Consider the following 25,638-nt stretch of genomic DNA (forward strand, 5'->3'; position numbering starts at 1 on the left):
GTGTGTGTGTGTGGCAGGACTGCGGGCCACTGTGCCAGGCTGTGTGTGTGTGTGTGTGTGTGTGTGTGGCAGGACTGCGGGCCACTGTGCCAGGCTGTGTGTGTGTGGCAGGACTGCGGGCCACTGTGCCAGGCTGTGTGTGTGTGGCAGGACTGCGGGCCACTGTGCCAGGCTGTGTGTGTGTGTGTGTGTGGCAGGACTGCGGGCCACTGTGCCAGGCTGTGTGTGTGTGTGTGTGTGTGGCAGGACTGCGGGCCACTGTGCCAGGCTGTGTGTGTGTGTGTGTGTGGCAGGACTGCGGGCCACTGTGCCAGGCTGTGTGTGTGTGTGGCAGGACTGCGGGCCACTGTGCCAGGCTGTGTGTGTGTGTGGCAGGACTGCGGGCCACTGTGCCAGGCTGTGTGTGTGTGTGGCAGGACTGCGGGCCACTGTGCCAGGCTGTGTGTGTGTGTGGCAGGACTGCGGGCCACTGTGCCAGGCTGTGTGTGTGTGTGGCAGGACTGCGGGCCACTGTGCCAGGCTGTGTGTGTGTGTGTGTGTGGCAGGACTGCGGGCCACTGTGCCAGGCTGTGTGTGTGTGTGGCAGGACTGCGGGCCACTGTGCCAGGCTGTGTGTGTGTGTGTGTGGCAGGACTGCGGGCCACTGTGCCAGGCTGTGTGTGTGTGTGGCAGGACTGCGGGCCACTGTGCCAGGCTGTGTGTGTGTGTGGCAGGACTGCGGGCCACTGTGCCAGGCTGTGTGTGTGTGTGTGTGGCAGGACTGCGGGCCACTGTGCCAGGCTGTGTGTGTGTGTGTGTGGCAGGACTGCGGGCCACTGTGCCAGGCTGTGTGTGTGTGTGTGTGGCAGGACTGCGGGCCACTGTGCCAGGCTGTGTGTGTGTGTGTGGCAGGACTGCGGGCCACTGTGCCAGGCTGTGTGTGTGTGTGGCAGGACTGCGGGCCACTGTGCCAGGCTGTGTGTGTGTGTGTGGCAGGACTGCGGGCCACTGTGCCAGGCTGTGTGTGTGTGTGGCAGGACTGCGGGCCACTGTGCCAGGCTGTGTGTGTGTGTGTGTGGCAGGACTGCGGGCCACTGTGCCAGGCTGTGTGTGTGTGTGTGGCAGGACTGCGGGCCACTGTGCCAGGCTGTGTGTGTGTGTGTGGCAGGACTGCGGGCCACTGTGCCAGGCTGTGTGTGTGTGTGTGGCAGGACTGCGGGCCACTGTGCCAGGCTGTGTGTGTGTGTGTGGCAGGACTGCGGGCCACTGTGCCAGGCTGTGTGTGTGTGGCAGGACTGCGGGCCACTGTGCCAGGCTGTGTGTGGCAGGACTGCGGGCCACTGTGCCAGGCTGTGTGTGGCAGGACTGCGGGCCACTGTGCCAGGCTGTGTGTGTGTGGCGGGACTGCGGGCCACTGTGCCAGGCTGTGTGTGTGTGGCGGGACTGCGGGCCACTGTGCCAGGCTGTGTGTGTGTGTGTGGCGGGACTGCGGGCCACTGTGCCAGGCTGTGTGTGTGTGTGGCGGGACTGCGGGCCACTGTGCCAGGCTGTGTGTGTGTGTGTGTGTGTGGCGGGACTGCGGGCCACTGTGCCAGGCTGTGTGTGTGTGTGTGGCGGGACTGCGGGCCACTGTGCCAGGCTGTGTGTGTGTGTGTGGCGGGACTGCGGGCCACTGTGCCAGGCTGTGTGTGTGTGTGGCGGGACTGCGGGCCACTGTGCCAGGCTGTGTGTGTGTGTGTGTGGCGGGACTGCGGGCCACTGTGCCAGGCTGTGTGTGTGTGTGTGGCGGGACTGCGGGCCACTATGCCAGGCTGTGTGTGTGTGTGGCGGGACTGCGGGCCACTGTGCCGGGCTGTGTGTGTGTGTGTGTGTGTGTGTGTGTGTGTGTGTGTGTGTGTGTGTGTGTGTGTGTGTGTGTGTGTGTGTGTGGCGGGACTGCGGGCCACTGTGCCAGGGTGGGTGTGTGTGTGTGTGTGTGTGTGGCGGGACTGCGGGCCACTGTGCCAGGGTGGGTGGGTGTGTGTGTGTGTGGCGGGACTGCGGGCCACTGTGCCAGGGTGGGTGGATGTGTGTGTGTGGCGGGACTGCGGGCCACTGTGCCAGGCTGTGTGTGTGTGTGTGTGTGTGGCGGGACTGCGGGCCACTGTGCCAGGGTGTGTGTGTGTGTGTGTGTGTGTGTGTGTGTGTGTGTGGCGGGACTGCGGGCCACTGTGCCAGGCTGTGTGTGTGTGTGGCGGGACTGCGGGCCACTGTGCCAGGCTGTGTGTGTGTGTGGCGGGACTGCGGGCCACTATGCCAGGCTGTGTGTGTGTGTGGCGGGACTGCGGGCCACTGTGCCAGGCTGCGTGTGTGTGTGTGGCGGGCCACTGTGCCAGGGTGTGTGTGTGTGTGGCGGACTGCGGGCCACTGTGCCAGGATGTGTGTGTGGCAGGACTGCGGCCACTGGGCCAGGATATGTGTGTGTGTGTGGCGGGACTGCGGGCCACTGTGCCAGGCTGTGTGTGTGTGTGTGTGGCGGGACTGCGGGCCACTGTGCCAGGCTGCGTGTGTGTGGCGGGCCACTGTGCCAGGATGTGTGTGTGGCAGGACTGCGGCCACTGGGCCAGGATGTGTGTGTGTGTGTGTGTGGCGGACTGCGGGCCACTGTGCCAGGATGTGTGTGTGGCAGGACTGCGGCCACTGGGCCAGGATATGTGTGTGTGTGTGTGTGTGTGTGTGTGTGTGTGTGTGTGTGTGTGTGTGTGTGTGTGTGTGTGTGTGGCAGGACTGCGGCCACTGGGCCAGGATATGTGTGTGTGTGTGTGTGTGTGTGTGGCAGGACTGCGGCCACTGTGCCAGGATGTGTGTGTGGCAGGACTGCGGCCACTGTGCCAGGATGTACAGTACAGACCAAAAGTTTGGACACACCTTCTCATTTAAAGATTTTTTTTTTTTTTTGTATTTTCATGACTATGAAAATTGTACATTCACACTGAAGGCATCAAAACTATGAATTACCACATGTGGAATTATATATTTAACAAAAAAGTGTGAAACAACTGAAAATATGTCTTATATTCTAGGTTCTTCAAAGTAGCCACCTTTTGCTTTGATGACTGCTTTGCACACTCTTGGCATTCTCTTGATGAGCTTCAAGAGGTAGTCACCGGAAATGGTCTTCCAACAATCTTGAAGGAGTTCCCAGAGATGCTTAGCACTTGTTGGCCCTTTTGCCTTCATTCTGCGGTCCAGCTCACCCCAAACCATCTCGATTGGGTTCAGGTCTGGTGACTGTGAAGGCCAGGTCATCTTGCGTAGCACCCCATCACTCTCCTTCTTGGTCAAATAGCCCTTGCAAAGCCTGGAGGTGTGTTTGGGGATCATTGTCCTGTTGAAAAATAAATGATGGTCCAACTATACCCAAACCAGATGGAATAGCATGCCGCTGCAAGATGCTGTGGTAGCCATGCTGGTTCAGTATGCCTTCAATTTTGAATAAATCCCCAACAGTATCACCAGCAAAGCACCCCCACACCATCACACCTCCCCCCTCCATGCTTCACGGTGGGAACCAGGCATGTACAGTCATGGCCAAAAGTATTGAGAATGAGACAAATAGTAATTTTTCCAAAGTTTACAGCTTCATTTTTTGTAATGGCAATTTGCATATTTTCCTGAATGTCAGAGTGATCAGCTTAACAGCAATTACTGTACTTGCAAAGTCAATATTTGCCCAGAAAATGAACTTTAACCCCCAAAACACATTTCAACATCATTGCAGTCCTGCCTTAAAAGGAGCAGCTAACATCGTTTTAGTGATTGATCCATTAACACAGGTGTGGGTGTTGATGAGGACAGGGCTGGCGATCAATCAGTCATGATTAAGTAAGAATGACATCACTGGACACTTTAAAAGGAGGCTGGTTCTTGGTATCACTATTTCTCTTCAGTTAACCATGGTTATCTCTAAAGAAACACGTGCAGCCATCATTGCACTGCACAAAAATGGCCTAACAGGGAAGAGTATCGCAGCTACAAAGATTGCACCTCAGTCAACAATCTATCGCATCATCAAGAACTTCAAGGAGAGAGCTTCCATTGTTGTCAAAAAGGCTCCAGGGCGCCCAAGAAAGACCAGCAAGCGCCAGGACCGTATCTTAAAACTGTTTCAGCTGCGGGATCGGACTACCAGCAGTGCCGAGCTTGCTCAGGAATGGCAGCAGGCTGGTGTGAGTGCTTCTGCACGCACTGTGAGGCGGAGACTCTTTGAGCAAGGGCTGGTTTCAAGGAGGGCAGCAAAGAAGCCACTTCTCTCCAGAAAAAAACATCAGGGACCGACTGATATTCTGAAAAAGGTACAGGGAGTGGACTGCTGAGGACTGGGGCAAAGTCATTTTCTCTGATGAATCCCCTTTTCAATTGTTTGGGACATCTGGAAAACAGCTTATTTGGAGAAGAAGAGGTGAGCGCTACCACCAGTCTTGTCTCATGCCAACTGTAAAGTATCCTGAAACCATTCATATGTGGGGTTGCTTCTCAGCCAAGGGAATCGGCTCACTCACAGTCTTGCCTAAAAACACAGCCATGAATAAAGAATGGTACCAGAATGTCCTCCAAGAGCAGCTTCTCCCAACCGTCCAAGAGCAGTTTGGCGCCCAACAATGCCTTTTCCAGCATGATGGAGCACCTTGCCATAAAGCAAAGGTGATAACTAAATGGCTCATGGAACAAAACATAGAGATTTTGGGTCCATGGCCTGGAAACTCCCCAGATCTTAATCCCTTTGAGAACTTGTGGTCAATCATCAAGAGACGGGTGGACAAACAAAAAACAACAAATTCTGGCAAAATGCAAGCATTGATTATGCAAGAATGGACTGCTATCAGTCAGGATTTGGTCCAAAAGTTGATTGAGAGCATGCCAGGGAGAATTACAGAGGTCTTGAAGAAGAAGGGGCAACACTGCAAATATTGACTTGCTGCATTAACTCATTCTAACTGTCAATATAACCTATTGGTACTCATAATATGATTGCAATTATATTTCTGTATGTGATATAAACATCAGACAAACACTAATAAAAACCAGAGGCCAGCAGATCATGTGAAAATATAATTTTGGTGTCATTCTCAAAACTTTTGGCCATGACTGTAGAGTCCATCCGTTCACCTTTTCTGCGTCGCACAAAGACACGGTGGTTGGAACCAAAGATCTCAAATTTGGACTCATCAGACCAAAGCACAGATTTCCACTGGTCTAATGTCCATTCCTTGTGTTCTTTAGCCCAAACAAGTCTCTTCTGCTTGTTGCCTGCCCTTAGCAGTGGTTTCCTAGCAGCTATTTTAACATGAAGGCCTGCTGCACAAAGTCTCCTCTTAACAGTTGTTGTAGAGATGTGTCTGCTGCTAGAACTCTGTGTGGCATTGACCTGGTCTCTAATCTGAGCTGCTGTTAACCTGCGATTTCTGAGGCTGGTGACTCAGATAAACTTATCCTCTGAAGTAGAGGTGACTCTTGGTCTTCCTTTCCTGGGGCGGTCCTCATGTGAACCAGTTTCTTTGTAGCTCTTGATGGTTTTTTTCAACTGCACTTGGGGACACTTTCAAAGTTTTCCCAATTTTTCGCACTGACTGACCTTCGTTTCTTAAAGTAATGATGGACACTCGTTTTCCTTTACTTAGCTGCTTTTTTCTTGCCATAATACAAATTCTAACAGTCTATTCAGTAGGACTATCAGCTGTGTTTCCACCAGACTTCTGCACAACACAACTGATGGTCCCAACCCCATTTATAAGGCAAGAAATCCCACTTATTAAACCTGACAGGGCACACCTGTGAAGTGAAAACCATTTCCGGTGACTATCTCTTAAAGCTCATCAAGAGAATGCCAAGAGTGTGCAAAGCAGTCATCAAAGCAAAAGGTGGCTACTTTGAAGAACCTAGAATATAAGACATATTTTCAATTGTTTCACACTTTTTTAAATATATAATTCCACATGTGGTAATTCATAGTTTTGATGCCTTCAGTGTGAATGTACAATTTTCATAGTCATGAAAATACAGAAAAATCTTTAAATGAGAAGGTGTGTCCAAACTTTTGGTCTGTACTGTATGTGTGTGTGGCAGGACTGCGGCCACTGTGCCAGGGTGTGTGTGTGTGTGTGTGGCAGGACTGCGGCCACTGTGCCAGGGTGTGTGTGTGTGTGTGTGGCAGGACTGCGGCCACTGTGCCAGGGTGTGTGTGTGTGTGTGTGGCAGGACTGCGGCCACTGTGCCAGGGTGTGTGTGTGTGTGTGTGGCAGGACTGCGGCCACTGTGCCAGGGTGTGTGTGTGTGTGTGGCAGGACTGTGGCCACTGTGCCAGGGTGTGTGTGTGGCAGGACTGCAGACCACTGTGCCAGGGTGTGTGTGTGGCAGGACTGCAGACCACTGTGCCAGGATGTGTGTGTGTGTGTGTGTGTGTGGCAGGACTGTGGGCCACTGTGCCAGGATGTGTTTGTGTGTGGCAGGACTGCGGACCACTGTGCCAGGATGTGTTTGTGTGTGGCAGGACTGCGGGCCACTGTGCCAGGATGTGTGTGTGCCAGGCTACTGTGCCAGGCTGTGTGGCGCCCTTTCCTCTGCTGTGCCAGGCTGTGTGGCGCCCTTTATGTCTTACATTGCACCTGTCAATGATATGTATGGCGCACATGTGGTGATATCACAAATCTGCCCCAGCCTATTGTCAACCAGCTAGCACTACTCCTGGGCTGCATTGTCTGGTGCTATGGGCAGACTGGCACCACAATCTGCGTCCATATCGATGTCTCAGTGGTTGAATGGCAGGAACTGTTAAAACAAAAAAAAAGGTACCAGTCTAATAATACTAAAACTGCCCACTCTATAAATCTGCACACTGGCCCCCAATGACAGTGACGGAGCCTGGTGTAGCATATGTACAGTTTTGTGCACTTGTTAAATAAATGATATATTGTTATATATTCTTAACCCTCGGTTCATGCAGTGGTTTTCATTGTTTGCACATTGTAGATTCACACTGAAGGCAGCAGCAAAACCATGAGAGAAAACATGTGGAAACAAGGTGTAAGAAACACAGCTGAAACAAACCAGAATATGTGTTGCTCCTTGGATTCCTTAAAGTCCACCCCTCTCATTCTGATGACCTCTTTACACCCACTTGTTGGCTACTGTGTGTCAAATTTATCTGGAATCTAAGTTGGGTTGAGGTCAGGTGACTGTAGAGGCCTTGTCATGTGACACAGCACCCCAGCCCTCTCCTCCTTGGTCAGGTAGCCCTTACATAGCTGGAGGTGTTTGGTCATTGTCCTGTTGCAAAACAATTGATGGTTCCTCTAAGCCCCACCAGATAAGATAGCATGTTACTGCAAAAAGCTGTGATGACCATGTTGGGGAAGAGTGCTTTCAGTTTGGAATAAATCCCCAACAATGTCACTAGCAAAGCATCCCCCTCCCCCACCCATTATCACAGCTCCTGCTTCATGTGGGGCACCATCCATGAGGAAACATCCACTCACCTTTTATGTGAGTCTCACAAAGTCATGGTGGTTCGTACCAAGAATCTCAAATGTTAACCCCTCAGAGATTTCCTCTCCTCTGATGTCCAATCCTTGTGTTTCTTGCTCCAGATAAGCCCCTTCTTCTCTGCGGCCCTCAGTAATGGCTGCTTAGCAGCAGTGTGACCTTAGTGTCCTCTTCTCGCGGTCTGCCCTTGACAGCTGAGATGAGGCTGCGCCTTGATGTCTGTGCATCATTTACAACAAACCTCTTCCCATAATGGTCTCACAGCGCATGTGACGGCTGTCATCTGAGGTGCTGTCAATTTTGGCTTCTGAGGTTAGTAAGGCTGTGTTCACATGCAGCATTTTTTTCTGCAGCCTAAACCTGTTCTCTTGGCAGTGAAAACGCTATGCATTTTTGGTGCGGATTTCATGTGATTTGACTATAGTACTTGTTTTATTCACCAAAAACGCAACAAAACCTGTGAACTGCGTTTTTTGCAGCGTTTTTTCACTTTCTCATTGCTTTCTATAGGTGAAGAAAAAAAAAAAAAAAAAAAAAGTTTGTTCAAAAACGCAGGAAGTATTGACATGTCCTTCTCAATCACTATATTATCTCACATAAAATAATACTCTCTTTCGGGGCAGGCACTGTTCCAGTGATGTCGTGGCTCACATGACTGTTATGTCACATGAGGACTGCAGCCAGTCGGTGGCCACTAATGGGCCACTGTGTTCCCTTTCTTCAGACGAAACTGACATCCGGGAGAAGTGCAGCTTATTCTACTTTCTAACCGCTTCCAGATGTCCGTTATGTCTGAAGGAAGTAAGTGTGAAGCGACCCATGAGTGGCTGCAGGGCTCACATGACATAACGTCCTGGGAGCCCTGAGGAAGAGTACAGAGTTATTTGCTTATGACTATTGAAAATAGCTTGTGCAAGTAGTGGAAACCCCTTTTGCACAATACATGGTGTGTGTGTATGTGTAATGTATATGTATGCGCATATATATTTAATGTGTATGTATTAGATTAGTTTTTACTGCTCAGACAGCTTACATGTATAATGTGTCATTGGCTCTATTTTCTGATGCCAAGTGTGTGTGGCCATTTTTGTATGTGGTCATCGCTTATAAATGGAGGGATTTATTCTGGATCTGAATAAAGAATGTCTCGGTCCTGGGAATATCCTCTGACTCACGGCCTCTAGGAACTCTTTGTATACTCCCAGCCGCAATGCTAGGACATTTTTGGGATGGGTTAAGGAAAACACGACCTAATAACTTGTCAAAGGCTTAATACAGTAAGTAAAAAGTGGGACACATGCACATCTATAGATGCACAGTACAAGAGAAGGCTGTTACCATTCAATCTTTCACATGAGCCTAAAAGCATACTGATGAGCCCAGTGATTGGCCGCAGTGGTCACATGCTCTGTAGTTGGGACATCACCACTGCAGCCTGTCGACAAAGACCAGGTCAGTGGAGGAGAGGCATTGCTGGCCCTGTGTCGGTGAGTACAGCTTGTGAGTTTGTTATATTAGGAGACTTATGGAGGAAATGTAGTAACTGAAAGCCCCTTCTTACCCGCCAAAAAAGCAGTAATACTGGACCGGAAGCTGCACAGGGACATTCCTCCATGTATTCCTCTGATGTAAAACACTGTACAGGGCCCAATTCATCAAACAGTTTTTGGAAGAATTAAGGCATAAAACTCCTTAAAATGTCAACATTTTGTACATCTCGTTGCGACGCTTAGCTTAGAGGGTGTGGACGAGCGCAGCTGGCTGAATAATTTATGTCACAAAAGGGTGTAAATTAGGACAAATGTCGGAGTACATTACTTGCGGAGGTGTACGCCTCTGAATGAATTTATTGCTTTTTATTCCAGCTCACTCTTTATCTAGACTGGCTTACAAAACACCAGGCTTGATGAATATGGGCCTCAGTGTCCTACATTGGCCACAAAGGCAAAAAAAGTTGTGTGTTCATCCACTGCATAGGTTGGCACAATCTGATGGGTTAGGCATCTCAGGCTCACGGGCCGTTTACAGCTCTCGGTGACTTTTTCTCCTTCCCCTCGGCAGATTCCTGGGGACCACAGTGCTTGGGCTGACAGCTGTATTTTGGCGGCATCCAGCCTTTTATTTTTTTCTTGCTCTGTGAGCTCACACACGGTGTTCACTTCTGAGAGCTGAGGCGCGTGCAATGGAAGATTGTCCTGACACCAGTGCCAGCGTCACGACGTAGTTTGAGGGTGGAGATGGCGCACGACTTGTGTTGCCCCCGAAGGACGGTATAAATATCCAAATGGCCCTTGGCAGAAATAAGATTCCCCATCCCTGGGTTAGAAGAACGCTCTTGCCCTCTGTAGTTTGGAGGCAGTGTAGACATCACCCTAGTCCATGTCCTCATTGTGGTTTTGCCCTACAGTTGACATATACAATCAGAGAATGGAATGAAGAATGTCTTAAGGCTCTTATTACAAAGGTCTTATCTACAAAGATAACATGTGACCTATCCAGTCTAAAGCGATTAGCCCCTTCCATGATCAATGTGCAGTCTGACAGAGAATCCAGTGCCCTGGCACTAACACCCGCCATCTTTCTCCTACTCTGCAGTACAGATTGTTGCATCCTGATTACAACAGAAAGGGATGGAGAGGCTGGAATGCACTTCATAGCTGGCATGGTGCCACCTGACGGACTGGCAGTACCATAACAACTGTCCTTACGTTTCATTGCAGTGACTATAGTAACATTGTTCACCTCTGGTCCAACTGGCTGTAGCTGCTGCCACAATCATGATGAATAAGAGTCCTGTCTCTCAGACTCGAGGAGCACAATCCTGCTAGTAAAGAACAGTTTTCTGTATCCAATGTTCCTGTGTGATAGATAATCATGACTTCTGGACAATGCCGTCTGTGCTATGTAGGTAAGAAGCAGGGCTTGTAAAAGCCTTTCCATGCACAGACCTGCTAGGAACTGTGCCTCCAGTTTACTATGAAAGGTAATGACCGCTAGAAGAATTGCTGTCATTCACAGGGTAATAACTTCCATCACTTGGTGCCATAAAAAGCCTCATTTATCAGCACAGAAAGTGACTGTAACTAGCACATATGGCACCAGATGGGTAAGTTCACACTGGTCGGATTTTGTGTTGAAAATTTTCAAAGCAAATATATTCCAAAAGCTGATGACCAAAATAACAAAATTAGCCTTACTAGTCTCATGCCATGCATTCCCTGCTCACCCTTCCCCGGTCTCTGTTCTTGCTCCAGTGGTCACATGTTGGCACATCATTTGGGGACCAGGTAACTGTGCTCGGGAGCAGCAGAATAACATGAGTTTCCAGCTTTTTTATTTTAAACTTACCTGGCAGTTCTGCGTCCAATCCACTGATAATCTGGTGGAAAATCTGCAACACTAGGATTTGACTGCAGATTTTTACTTCTCCATTGAACTCGATAGGATTTGTTGGAGATTTTTCCTTTCTGATCTGCATGTGAAATCAATCTGCCTGTATCTAATAACTGCAGAAACATTACACAGCATGTGAATAATACTTGCCATAATCATTCATCTGTTTGTTGTAATCCGGTGTGGATTTTACATGTGAAAATCTGCAGCATTTCTGACCCGTGTGGTTCTAGCTTTAGGATCTTAACACTAAACTCTGTAATGTGCGCGACGCCTAGCCGATGAGGACAGACACGGGGCCCTAGTGCGCGACGCCTAGCCGATGAGGACAGACACGGGGCCCTAGTGCGCGACGCCTAGCCGATGAGGACAGACACGGGGCCCTAGTGCGCGACGCCTAGCCGATGAGGACAGACACGGGGCCCTAGTGCGCGACGCCTAGCCGATGAGGACAGACACGGGGCCCTAGTGCGCGACGCCTAGCCGATGAGGACAGACACGGGGCCCTAGTGCGCGACGCCTAGCCGATGAGGACAGACACGGGGCCCTAGTGCGCGACGCCTAGCCGATGAGGACAGACACGGGGCCCTAGTGCGTGATCCAAGCATTCGTTTCCTCCTGGTGTTCGTGTGAAGCTTTTGCCCCCCTTCTCTATGGAGCAGTAGAGCACTTGCTTGGCCGCCCCTCCGTGCATTCTCTGACCAATGTAGAAATCGGCGTATAGCTCTCGATTTACTATGACCATCCCTTACAGAATGAATGGAGCAGCTGTCATGAAAGCGCACTACTTTTGTACCCAGAAAACCTTTTCAGTGCTGGAGAACGGACTGCAAGGTAAATGGGTATTTCCACTTAGAGTAGTGTTCCCCGAGGCCCACCAACTGATAATGTTTTCAGGATTTCCTTAGTATTGCCCAGGTGATTCCATTATCTGATCTATTGGTGGGCTTTGAGGACTGGAGTCAGGGAACACTGATCTGGAGTATTAGTGGCATAGCCACATGGAAACCTGATAGTCGGAGGTTCCCCCATATAGGTCACCAACATTAGGGGAATGTGAGTTCTCTAATCCCTATTGCTGGTCATTTAGTGCATGTGACCGTTGTTGTGCACAAAAGATCTTTCCATGTATTTCAGTGGTAAAATCCATATACACCTAAAAGGTGAGGGTCCTTTAATGTGGGACCTACTGCTATTAGACATTTATGGCTCCTTCTGTAGATGGGCCTTCTATGTATAAGAGGAAGTATTATCTCAGAGGGGTTTTTTAAGAGAATTCCGGAATCTTGTTTTCTTTTTTACTTTTGGCCTAGAAAGTGTCTAAGATTGATGTGAATCTTTTACATACTTCACATAGTTCCGACTAAGTAACAGTATTCACATCATTAGGTTTTTTTTCAGGCCGACATGAAAAGTCTGTAGTCACTATGGGACAGTGTCATGATTCCCCTGTATTCTCGGCTTGTGGTCACATGTATGTTATTACCATATATGTGTTAGTTCTTTTCTATTGATGCTAGTTGGCATGTGACCGCTCCTCTGCATGGGGAGCAAAGGGGAATCAAGTGCATCACGCACTGTTTTCTGTGATCTGCAGTCACACAGTGACTATACTTTTTATTTCAGCCTGGACAACCGCTTTAAGGTGGCTGAGACCAACTGGTAGTTTTCTCACCTATTAAGAGCGAGCTTTGGGGGATAAAAGCATGCTACTCTTCAGACACTAAATGGTCCACGCCTGAAAGTGAATAAAAGGGAAGTCACATAACGTATTGCTGTAGCTGTGATCTTCGGGGAGACGGCAGACAGCAGCTGCTTCTGTGCCACTGATCGTTCAGAGGGTGAAGCTTGTGCACTGTGCTCTTGTTCAATTCTTCTATTCATCTGATGGGTCACATGCAGCGGAAATGTCTCCGAAAAGGGAACAATCTGTTTTGATAAATAAAATGAACAAAAGCTTGTTTGTAGTTTTTGTCCTGCAGAAAATATGCATGGAGCAATGCATGGTGGCCGCTGTCAGAAGGGCATGGCTACCATGCTGTGTGCCTAGGTGCTGGTCCATACACCCCACCCTTACAGTTCTGATAACTGGCCCCGGTGTGTGGTGTGCGTTTCTTATATGGAGATACTGAACCGAGCTGTAGTGAGCGACTGATGTATAGTGATGAGCCCGTGGTTTATTATAAAACACTGAAGTGATGGATGTGGAGCGGTAATTAATAGAAGGCTCCCCGACCTCTCAGGACTGTTGTCTGTACTGTTCTAGTCCCGTTCTTGTAACTTTTCAGTGGCAGCAGAATGGAGAACTGATAAGGCTACAATGGGGCTGGTACGGACATGGCCATACACGCAGTTTTCTCCTGTGCTGTAATCATCTTGCTAGCTTTCTGGATTCATTCAGATATTTTTACAAGATCATTATTGCTGCTTGTCTGGGATTTTATAGCTTTACTTTCACTTGTTTTTGGCAACGTGTATGCTGAATGGGTGTCCAGATAACTGCAGTCCTGGTGAATACCTGCCTTCTCTCCCCAAGGGATGTCATCCCTGAATGAAGAAGAGCTAAGAAAAGCCTGTTATCTCTGGGAGGATCAAAGATGTTCAGGCACATCCCTGCAGTTATGGGAAGGTGTGTGTGTGCAATGTGGCATTTCAATATGCTGTGCAGACTGCTAGAATATCCAGATAGTCAGCGCCTCAGGGAAGTTTTTTTTTTTTTTTTTCTTCTTGTATTGGCACGCTCAAAAATGTCATCTTATGTTAAGTGCTGCTTAGCTATTCACTTTCCCTGTCTAGGATTTTCTAATCCTAAACTTTCTTCAGAGTTTTTGGAGTTGTCATTCAGCAATCTGATAGATGATTGTGTGTACACAGTTGGAAGCTTTATCAGTGCATTAATACTACATGATCGCGTGTGTTAACCACCGATCAGCTACTTGCGGTCTTCTAGTATTCTGTTTAGGCAGGTCGACCGCGCTGGCAACGTATACAGAATGATCTCTAATAGATTGTTCAGTACGTGTGTTAAAAACGCTCATTTCACTATTATCTTGCAGTGTAAATGGGCTGCTGATCACCTGATGAACGAGCCAAGCACTCATTCATCAGGTGAAATGATCTTTTGTGCAGCATAAAAGATCATCGCTCTCAGCAGCACATTGCCTGGTGTAAACAGGACTCGCACGCCTGAGAACCATGGCAGCCTACACTCATTGAGTGATTTAGTGTAGGATCCATAGTGCTCATCATTTGTTTTGGTCTACCTGTTTAAACAGGCAGTCAAACGACTGCTGATCAGTAAAAGTTTGATCGCTGGTCGTATCATACCACAGGTCAGCCAGTGTAAATGGACTTTTAGATTGTCATTGTTCTCGGTAACGCATGTCCGGTTTGCAGAGGATGAAAATAATTATTTCTAAGCAACTTTAAAAATTTTCACCTGGCGACTGACAATTATTTGGAAACTTGTTCTCCTAGGAATGCTTGTCCAGGATAATTGGCCAGTGTAAATGCGTCTTTACTGTTTGATACATTTATTGTGACTGTCTGCCTCTTTCTGATGTAGAAAAAGATGCCCATACACATTAGATGAATGGCTGAGCCAACTGGTGGGACCGGCCGATATCCAATTTGTGTGTCCTGACGAAAGAGAGAGGTTTGGGATACTGGTTTTCCATATACTTGATCCTTTTTTCATGAGTTACAAGGGTTTTTCATTACATAACAAACTTAAATTCTCACCAGCTGCTACCCCTGGCGCGCCACTGCCTCTGCGCCACTGCCTGGTCTTTGACATGGCTGCAGGATTGGTGTCAAGTCTACTCCTTTGTTAGCAGAGGTGATATATTGGGCTAGAGCATGCATATGTGGTAAGGGTGTTGGGAATAATAGAAGATTACCTTATTTATTACATGACCGTGATGCCCCCCATCCCTTTCTTGGTTCCAGAGAGCTGCAAAGAGCTGCATTAGATTATTGCTGGCTGATGGTGGAATGAGTATTAGTATGTGGATCTTGTTGTGCTGTTACCAATGCTTGTGGAAGTACCTGACCTCAATAGATTTCTGCAGTCAGAAAATATGGTTTTCTGATTGGGTTTTTTAAGAAAGTGGAGGGCACCACCTAACTAATGTCAGATGGTGTTCAACCCATCACATACAGAGACAAATTGACCAGTAATACTACAAGAAAAAGAAGTATGTGTAGACTGAGATCACCAGAATATTATATTCAAATCATTTTATTACACAGTAAACTAGACAAACATTCCAAAACTAAAAACCACTAAAAAAGCACAACGCTTAGGCATAATGACAAGCCACAATGTAATGTTGTATTGGCCAAACCTCAAGAGTCAACAATAAATATAGCTTATACTCCCATATATAATACAGCATGGTACATCGTATCAAAATTTTAAAAATAAATGGTAAGGTCCTAGATGATACTCACACTGATAGAATTATTTATGCTGTAGGCACAATCCACCAGTGGTGTGTTTATTTATACACTGTCACCTATGGCTATTACCTTCATTTTGTTATCTTCGTAATTGCACTAGTGCAACAGCCACTCTCCCTGGGTACATCCTTATCCCTATATCAGGTGTTCTTATAGTTCTCTGGTGGATTGTGCCTACAGCATAAATAATCTATCAGTGTGAGTATCATCTAGGACCTTACCTACGATGTACCATGCTGTATTATATATGGGAGTATAAGCTATATTTATTGGTGACTCTCTTTTGGGGTTTGGCCAATAAAACATTACGTTGTGGCTTGTCATTATGCCTAAGCGTTGTGCTTTTTTTTTTTTAATGGTTTTTAGTTTTGGAATGTTTGTCTAGTTTACTGCATAATAAAATGATTTGAAAAAAAAATAAACAAATATATATTTACAATATATACAGACCAAAAGTTTGGACACACCTAATTTAAAGATTTTTCTGTATTTTCAGGACTATGAAAATTGTACATTCACACTGAAGGCATCAAAACTATGAATTAACACATGTGGAATTATATACTTAACAAAAAAGTGTGAAACAACTGAAAATATGTCTTATATTCTAGGTTCTTCAAAGTAGCCACCTTCTGCTTTGATGACTGCTTTGCACACTTGGCATTCTCTTGATGAGCTTCAAGAGGTAGTCACTGGAAACCTGAGAACGGAATTGAGTGGAGCTGCGCGTGCTCGGCCTCCATTCCACTCATTGTCTTTGGGACTGCTGAGTATATCGAGAGGCTATTTCCAGCAGCAGTCCCATAGACGATGACTGGAGTTTAGATTGAGCATGCACAGCTCCGCCCCATTCATGCATCAAAGATCCAATCGTGGGATTACTGTGAATCCCAGCTGGCAGACCCCACTTAATCCTCCATCCATAGAAATAATCCTTAAAAGGGATTTTCCACTAGTAGGACAACCCCTTCTTGATCTAAATGTTTGGCCCCGATAAAATAAGAGTTTATATTCACCTCCCGTGCCAGCGCCAGTCCAGCGGTGTGAGCACTGGCGTCACTGTCCCCACCTTCGTACGAATTGAACATGAAGAGTAACTCTGAGATCAGCTGCATCCCAGACTTCCTCCTGATGTTCAATTCGTACGAAGGTGGGGACAGTGACGCCAGCGCTGATTGGGCACCGGGCTCATGTCATAAGAACCTCACAAGAGCCTTGGGATCGCAAGTGTCGACACTGCTGGAACGGCTCCGGCATCGGAGGTGAGTATTGGGTGTTTTATCTTATTGGGTTCAGACATTTAGATCAAGAAAGGGTTGTTGTCCTAGTAGTGGACAACCCCTTTAAGCTTGTTTTAAGCTGTATTATAGTAAAACATATCAGTTAGTAACAAGGGAATGGATCCCCTTTCCATGGTTCGGACAGCATGAATTTGCCTTTAAGTCGTTTAGCATGTGTCTGAGTTTATTAGCCTGGCGTTTTCACATAGATTGATGGATGTTATTTCAGAGGTTTATTTTTCCCTGCTAGGAAATCTTTAACTTCCTGTTGAGAATCTCATCTGCTTCTGGTTGAAGTTTATGTTGCTATTTTGCTCTAGAGACATCTAGAAGTGGATGATGATTTTCCCACACTGTATGCTGAGATGGTAGAATTGTTTTCACAATCATTGTGTGTTCCTTATGTTCCTTTTTTGGATTCTTACTTGGGTTCTGAGAGTCCTTTTCATCCGTATTAACTAACGTCTCCGTTTTGGACATGTTTTTTGCTCTGCATTTTAAAAAGGAAATGTATAAACATTAGTGTCACTAAACAGACATTAACACAATTTCATTTTGTCTAATTTAACAATGGTGTTGGTGAGGTTTTTTTTTTTTTTCTCCTCAAAAAATGTATTACATGACCTCTGCTTTAGGAGCGATGACCGCACTCGATGAATCTTTACGGAGTTGCTCCTGCCCTGCTTAGATCCTAATGTTTTTTATGGCCATCACTATTCACATAAGTGTGAGATGCTTTTGTGGGTTGGCACAGGATTTCAATCCCTATCAGTAACAGCCAGAATCCACAATGGGATCAATATTTGAGACGTCCTTCTGTCCAATCAGGTGATAAAGTATTGCTACATTTTTTTCCTGCAGCGTCCACCAGTGGGATGTTTTCCACAGAAGTCATGTTTGACTGCAGTTAGACATCATCTTGTAATGTATTTTATTTACAATGGCATGGAAGTGGTCGACTGAGGTTCAATCCGAAAACAAATCGTGCAGCGACTATTACCTACAGTTGATTTTTGTTTCTATGCATGCCAGGTCTGCATTCAGATAGACTGGGATTTTTATTAACATATTTTTTCCTTTGCAAATTTATTCTCTTAAACAGGTAGGTTAAATTAATCCAAGTAGATATAGTTGTATGATGGAGCTTTAAAGAGGACATGTCACCAGGTAAAAAAGTGGCCTTCCCTCTTATTTAATTCCTGCTGTGTTTCCTTTTTTCCCCCCATTTTTTATTTTATTTGATTTCTTTTTAAATACAGACCATTTTATTTAGGGCAAATATTTATGCTCTTTACGAAGGGGGCGTGTCTCACAGCATTGTCTTAGGTTGCTCTGCATTACAAGAGGGCGTGGCTCACAGCATTGTCTTTAGGTTGCTCTGCATTACAAGAGGGCGTGGCTCACAGCATTGTCTTTAGGTTGCTCTGCATTACAAGAGGGCGTGGCTCACAGCATTGTCTTTAGGTTGCTCTACATTGCAAGAGGGCGTGGCTCACAGCATTGTCTTTAGGTTGCTCTGCGTTACAAGAGGGCGTGGCTCACAGCATTGTCTTTAGGTTGCTCTGCGTTACAAGAGGGCGTGGCTCACAGCATTGTCTTTAGGTTGCTCTGCGTTACAAGAGGGCGTGGCTCACAGCATTGTCTTTAGGTTGCTCTGCGTTACAAGAGGGCGTGGCTCACAGCATTGTCTTTAGGTTGCTCTGCGTTACAAGAGGGCGTGGCTCACAGCATTGTCTTTAGGTTGCTCTGCGTTACAAGAGGGCGTGGCTCACAGCATTGTCTTTAGGTTGCTCTGCGTTACAAGAGGGCGTGGCTCACAGCATTGTCTTTAGGTTGCTCTGCGTTACAAGAGGGCGTGGCTCACAGCATTGTCTTTAGGTTGCTCTGCGTTACAAGAGGGCGTGGCTCACAGCATTGTCTTTAGGTTGCTCTGCGTTACAAGAGGGCGTGGCTCACAGCATTGTCTTTAGGTTGCTCTGCGTTACAAGAGGGCGTGGCTCACAGCATTGTCTTTAGGTTGCTCTGCGTTACAAGAGGGCGTGGCTCACAGCATTGTCTTTAGGTTGCTCTGCGTTACAAGAGGGCGTGGCTCACAGCATTGTCTTTAGGTTGCTCTGCGTTACAAGAGGGCGTGGCTCACAGCATTGTCTTTAGGTTGCTCTGCGTTACAAGAGGGCGTGGCTCACAGCATTGTCTTTAGGTTGCTCTGCGTTACAAGAGGGCGTGGCTCACAGCATTGTCTTTAGGTTGCTCTGCGTTACAAGAGGGCGTGGCTCACAGCATTGTCTTTAGGTTGCTCTGCGTTACAAGAGGGCGTGGCTCACAGCATTGTCTTTAGGTTGCTCTGCGTTACAAGAGGGCGTGGCTCACAGCATTGTCTTTAGGTTGCTCTGCGTTACAAGAGGGCGTGGCTCACAGCATTGTCTTTAGGTTGCTCTGCGTTACAAGAGGGCGTGGCTCACAGCATTGTCTTTAGGTTGCTCTGCGTTACAAGAGGGCGTGGCTCACAGCATTGTCTTTAGGTTGCTCTGCGTTACAAGAGGGCGTGGCTCACAGCATTGTCTTTAGGTTGCTCTGCGTTACAAGAGGGCGTGGCTCACAGCATTGTCTTTAGGTTGCTCTGCGTTACAAGAGGGCGTGGCTCACAGCATTCTCTTTAGGTTGCTCTGCATTATTATCCTTTGAGCAAAGCCCCCTTGATACAGACCATAAAAATTAGCACCAAATAAAAAGACCCATATTTCTGGAACCAGATATTGGATTGAAAATAAAACAAAACTGAATAATCTTGGAAGTAGCGGGAATGAAGGAGAAGGAAAACCAGCCACTTTTGACCTGATAACTGGTTCTCTCTAATGCATTTTTAAGGTCCATACACACATTGCTACATGTAAGGGGCTTATATGGTGGCAAGTGCTGCCTCTCTATAATTTAGCATGCTAGAAGTATGCTGTTCTTCCCTAATGCCTCCCATTTTTATGAGTCTATATAAAATTGGAGGCCGATAGAAATACCGCTTGGGCTATAGCCGGCCACATGGTACGGATAGATCTGTGCATGAGGCCCAATGAAAGGGATCTATAACAGAGTATAGCAAGACTAATCTGCTTAGTCCTCTTAGGGGAGTGTAATAAATCTAAATGTGAGTGAATGGTGACTGAGTAATATTGCTAAAAGCAGGGTCCTAAAAATGGATGTAGTAAATCTGTCCAGGCAACATTATATGTATTTTCCAATATGAGGAAGATTGACTGTCTTCACATTAAAATGCCCATGGAAACCAGCAGAACATCTAAGCTGATGGAGTGATTATGTTGAGCCATGTAAAGTAAAATCCCCTTCTGTATTCATAGTGGTTTATTTAGATTTTTGTGTGGAGGGGATATAAGCTACTGGGGAAATTGTCAGATTGGTGCGGAAACTCTCGGATTGATAGGTTGTGTAAGACACAACTGTATGTTCTGAATGTCAGTGCATTTTTATATATATATGTATGTATGTATGTATGTACTTTAAATACCCAAAGGCCGCCTGTTGAATTGTAGAAATGAATGATTTCTTCTTTTAAGCGTACACAGTGAGTGCAGTTAGTGTTACTGTTTGGCTTGAGGTTTTCCTCTGGGTAATGCGTGGGCTGAAATTGTAGGATGACATTACAATGGCTTTGGAGACGCTGTGAGTTCTGCTAATTTCTTGACTCATTACTTCTTTATTAGAGAAAATGCTGATTATTAGGAGGAGTTCACGTGAAGTGAAATGTGGTTTATACTGCAAGCCCCTCACCAAGACATCTGAGGGTCTGTACATGGAGCCCGTGGTCTGCCCTTCTCTACTTCCCTCTAGCTACATTGTGACACTCCTCACCTAAAATAATAACAATGCAAACAAATAATACATATAAATTCCCAAGTTCTCTTATAATTGTACTCTATGTTGCTGTGTATGGAAACGTTTTCAGGTGTCCATAAAAACTGAGGATGACTCATTTAGGGCCATAATGGTTGTCGCCAGCTTTTCTAGAAACCTTGCGCCTATGTATTCTATACATTTCCCCTACAATCTCCATGACTGAGTATTCATGTGTGGACCACAGAGGAGGCTTGTACTGCCTGCGCTGTGCGACCACTAGGAAAGCAGGAAGTATATTTTTGCCGCTCTCAATTGTTCCACTGACTGTGACATCCTTCATGCCATATGTGGTAAAAGCTGGTCACCCGTCTCGTGTGAGTGAGTAAGCAGGACTGGCTTGTGCCTTGTTTTCCAGAAGTGCCGGCCGCACTGGATGTTTCAGCTGACGCCCTTCACTGCTGCAGTAATAATGTGACCTCAGTGCTGCTCTCTAGATCTTTAATAGGATAACAGTCAAGTGATCCTCCTGGCAATTTAAATCCTTTAACGCTTCCATGCCTTTATATTCACATCGTAAATTCAGTCACCACTGGCCATTTATATTAAACAAGGGTGTATTATTATTATTTTTTGTTTGTTTTTAAGGACCTTCCTAATAAAAAATTGTGTATATGTATATTAATATATATACTTTTTTTTTTTTACATTTTTTTTCATATTCCCTGCTGCTGATTTTAATAGGTGCTAGAATGGCAGAGAATAAAACAAGTGTGTATTACTACTTACTATTTTGTCTCTATCACATTATCCACACTACCAAATGGAAATTAAAAAAATAAAGTATTGTCACTCTTTATGGGTTGGCAGAAATTGCATCAGATAATAGAAATTGTATCATGTCGGATTTCCCTCCCCCGTCCATTGACACCCTACCCAGGTCCCAAAGAAAATGCAGTTTAAAATTGATGTCTTAATTCGTTTTCTGCGGTCATCACTGCCCACACTTTGGCCACCAATGTAACAATGACACCATGGCGCAATGCAAAGTTCTTGGGCAGCCAAAGTGTGACATTATTCTGGTTCCAGCGAATGTTCTTTTGGTAATGAGAAATTGCACAATGTTCCCGTATACTATGTTGATTCCCCGTGTTCAGGATCTGTTTGCTGCATATATATAGAGGGTTAATGCTGCTCTTTCAATAAACTGGCTTCCAGCCATGTTGCTGCACTAATGTACATCCTTTTCAATGTCCCTGGTGGTCCTTGGGTTTAATAGGAGCTGTGTGGTGCATAAATAATTTCCTAGGTAATAACTGGTAGTCCATGGTGCATTAAAGCTTAATAGATACTATGTGATCTACAAATGTCTTTGATTTTCATACCTGGCTATGGCCAGTACACAGCATGAAGGAACAGCGGTGTTCCACCCTATACATAGTTTACATCAAGTCAGAAGATTGGGGGTGCCGAGGGTTAACCCACACTCGTCTACTATTGAAAACCCATCTTGTGGAAAGGTCATCGATCTATTACATTATTATTATTATTATTATTATTATTATTATTATTATTATATTAAATCCTTGGTCATTCTGGGTGGTCCTATAAAGCGCTCTCCCTATACATGCTCATACAGGGGCGGCTGTCAGTGAGCGACACCGCCAAATTCATTCCTGTGGAATCCATGGATTTTATTCAGCAGATTCCCAGTTAGGCCTCATTCGGATGTCCAAGTGCAGTCCACGATGCACGGACTGGCCGCAGGTCTCCTGGTCCAAAGTGGACAACCTCTTCTGTATCTGTAAGGCTGCTGAGCTTGGTCGGGAGACCCGCAGCCTTTCTGTGCACTGACGTCTGAAAGTTTTTCCCCCATTCTTTCCTGACCAATAGGACGACATTTGGTGCCGGTTCCCTTCTTAAACTAATCCAATCATTTTACCAGTTGTGACTTGGTGCTTTTCGTCATCCTGTCTAATCATATACATTTTACCATGGTTTAGTAGAGGCTCTTAATTTTGCCAGTAACATTGTATCCATGTCCTCTTTTTACAGAGATTAAGAAGGCTGTCCACAAAATACAGAACTGAGAAGATTTACCCGACAATCACTGGAGAAAAAGAAGAAAATGTCAAAAAGAACAGATATAAAGATATTCTGCCATGTAAGTTAATGTACATTGTGTGTGAGCACTCTAATGTTGTGGTACTCGGGCTACATATGGAAATGTGTCCATGCTCCTCAATCTGTCCCCAGGCTTATGCTTATTAATCTCAGGGCAGCATGCGATAGTGACAGGGACCCTGATGCCAGCACCATCACTAAAGCCCCCGTCTCACATAGCGATATCGCTAGCGATATCGCTGCTGAGTCACGGTTTTGGTGACTCACCAGCGACCTCACCAGCGATGTCGCTGTGTGTGACACTTTGCAACGATCAGGCCCCTGCTGTGAAGTCGCTGATCGTTGCAAAGTGTCCTGGACCATTTTTTGGTCGTTGGCCTCCCGCTGGCCAGCACACATCGCTGTGTGTGACCAGCGGGACCAACGATCTGGCTGGTAACTATGGTAAACATCGGGTTACTAGGGGCACGCGCGCACTTAGTAACCCGCTGTTTACCATGGATACCACTCTGCTACGGTGCTCGGAGGCTCCCTCGCACCGTAGCAGAGTGGTATCCATGGTAAACAGCGGGTTACTAGGGGCACACGCGCACTTAGTAACCCGATGTTTACCATAGTTACCAGCCTGCTCCTGCTTGCAGCAGGCTGGTAACGGGAGCAGGACATCGTGGAACGATTCTTTCCACGATATCGCTGCTCCCCTCATCGCTGGTGAGCCTGCCTGTTTGACAGCTCACCAGCGATGTATTAGCGATGCAGCAACGATCCCTGACAGGTCGTATCGTTGTCGGGATCGCTGCTGCATCGCTTAGTGTGACGGGGCCCTTACTGTGCCCTGGCTGTAGTCCTGATAATATCACTGATATCTCATGAGTTCATGAATATCAGGGACCACAATGCAGGAGCTCTTCATTTACAGAACTAGCTGAGCTTCAGCAAATAAGATTGTTTTATCAAAACTACAGCAATCAGCCCAGTAAATCCAACAATAGTATGAAGGTGTTTGCTCCTATCGGATGGCGAGCATAAACCTGGTGACAGATTCTTTGTAAGTCCCTTATCTGTAGCTTTTCCCATGTAAGCTGAGCTTCAGCCCTTTGTGCATCACATTCTGTTTTTGGGGCAGTAACTGTCCTCCGATACTATTGTCTGCCCCATTTAGAAACACCTTTCTTTTTAAAATACATTACTGTTCCTTCATTCCCTTGGATGGTCCGTGATTGACAGGTCCCACACTAAGAGCACTTTTCCCTTTCTTCTGACGCTATAACAGATGCCATTGTCACCCTGGTAATTCATGTAGAGCTAAAGTTGGATATCCGGTCAACCATGGCATCTCTCCTTTCAGTCCTCTTGCCATTAATCATAGTAGAAGAATGATACCGGTCCGGAAAGATGCCAAACTAAGACTTCTTTCCGAGGAGGGTAAAATTTCATCTAGTAAAAGTTTATTGCTATGTCAGGATGATTTTAAGCATATAAGAAATAATAAGCGTATTGTGTAGTGTGATGGTGCATAGGGTTTTAGTATAAGTCAGTACAACTGCAGGAAAAGAAAGGGAAGACGTGTTTACACTCTGTTCACATTTGTGTCATGTTTTCTGGAATAAACTGAAATTCCAATACTGTGACTGTCACTCGATGGGCGACCAAGTAGTCAGGCTCCTGGTAATTCAAGTGTGAAACAAGTGTCATACTATACATGCCGCTAACAATTATGGGTACCTTTTGGGTACCTCCGATACAAGTCATATGGCCGGAATAACGTAGGTGCCACTGATTCTTTTACAGTGTATTTGTGGTTCTCTATCCCCACTGTTCCCAATCAGGATGGGACTGAATGGTAAGTTTGTAGAGCAACAATCCAATTTTAGAGGAATGTTGTCAAAATGTAAAGTAATAAAATGTTGTCTAGGTGCACACCGCATCCATGTATGTAGCCATTGTATATGTATGGAAGCTTTCCCAGACATGTACTGTAACGTCTCCATAGGTGACCAGTCACGAGATGAAGGTTGAAAGTGTGTTCTCTATCTAGCCGGTATGCGTCTGCATACATTTCACTTTATAGGAAAACGCAGCAGATTGCACTTTCCTATACATACGGACACTGCGGTATACATTTTATAACAGGGGGTCCTATAGTGGACTGATGCCTGGGCATCCACCCTGACCGTGTCGGGCGCATACCTCCTGAGCGCATGTAACTCGGCAGTGTGGACCGAGACTTGACTCTCTTGTTTCCATTGGAATACTGCCCTAATGACTCAGTCTCAGCCCTGTCTCTTGGGCCCTGAACCAGTGCTTTAGCATTTGTTCCAAAATGGGCAAGGAGCTTTTATCCCCGTTATTGTGTTGGCATCTGATCAAGGGTTTGGCTGGCTCAGACTATTGTCTAAGCCAGCCCCCTTCTGAGATCTGATACATCAACTTTGACAACGTTTTAATCTTTTACATTTTGACATTAAAGAACTGTCTTTTCCTTGGACAATGCGGCTCAGCATTTCACAGCGTAGAGGGGAAAATCTCCATCCAGTTGCTGGTAACAGCTGCAAAAATGGCCAAGCTAGCCATACTCGGCTGTTTTGTATAGCCTCATCTGTCATACAAATAAATAGTAACTTAGTGAGCTGAAAATCTCAATTTGTAAGAGGGTTATAAAAACAGCATAGTTTAGTTGTGCTGGTCCGATTCTGAAGCTCTTCGGCGACCATCGCCTGGATGGCGTTATTCCCCTTTCAGCTGTGAAAATCTGAGTTGGGAACACCCCTTTAGGTGTTAAACATCAGTATATACTGTCAAATTGGGTTGTTGCACTATGAAGTCTTCGTATAGCCCCAAGCCTTGAGCCCCCCAAAAATATATATTTTCACTGCCAGGGACTTTTATAATACATTGTGACTATAACTGCTGCTTTACATCAGTATTAAATGCTGGAGCTCCACCTTTACGAGGGTATCATAAAATAGTGTCTCATTAAAGGGATTCTGCCTGCAGAAAGATGACTGTTCAAACCAAGCACAGGCACTCGGTG

General features: G+C 46.3%; 1 protein-coding gene across 1 annotated transcript in view; it reads left to right on the forward strand.

Moving 5' to 3' along the window:
- Positions 1–25,638, forward strand: part of PTPN12 (protein tyrosine phosphatase non-receptor type 12) — a 72,279-nt gene that overhangs the window by 1,034 nt on the left and 45,607 nt on the right. Inside the window, exon 2 of the mRNA XM_073652288.1 lies at positions 22,536–22,644. Coding sequence (XP_073508389.1) covers positions 22,536–22,644 — 109 coding nt within the window. The remainder of the gene's footprint in view (positions 1–22,535; positions 22,645–25,638) is intronic.

This window comes from Phyllobates terribilis, unplaced genomic scaffold (genome assembly GCF_046119375.1).
Source record: "Phyllobates terribilis strain yellow unplaced genomic scaffold, ASM4611937v1 Scaffold_11__3_contigs__length_659146591, whole genome shotgun sequence".
NCBI lineage: Eukaryota > Metazoa > Chordata > Amphibia > Anura > Dendrobatidae > Phyllobates > Phyllobates terribilis.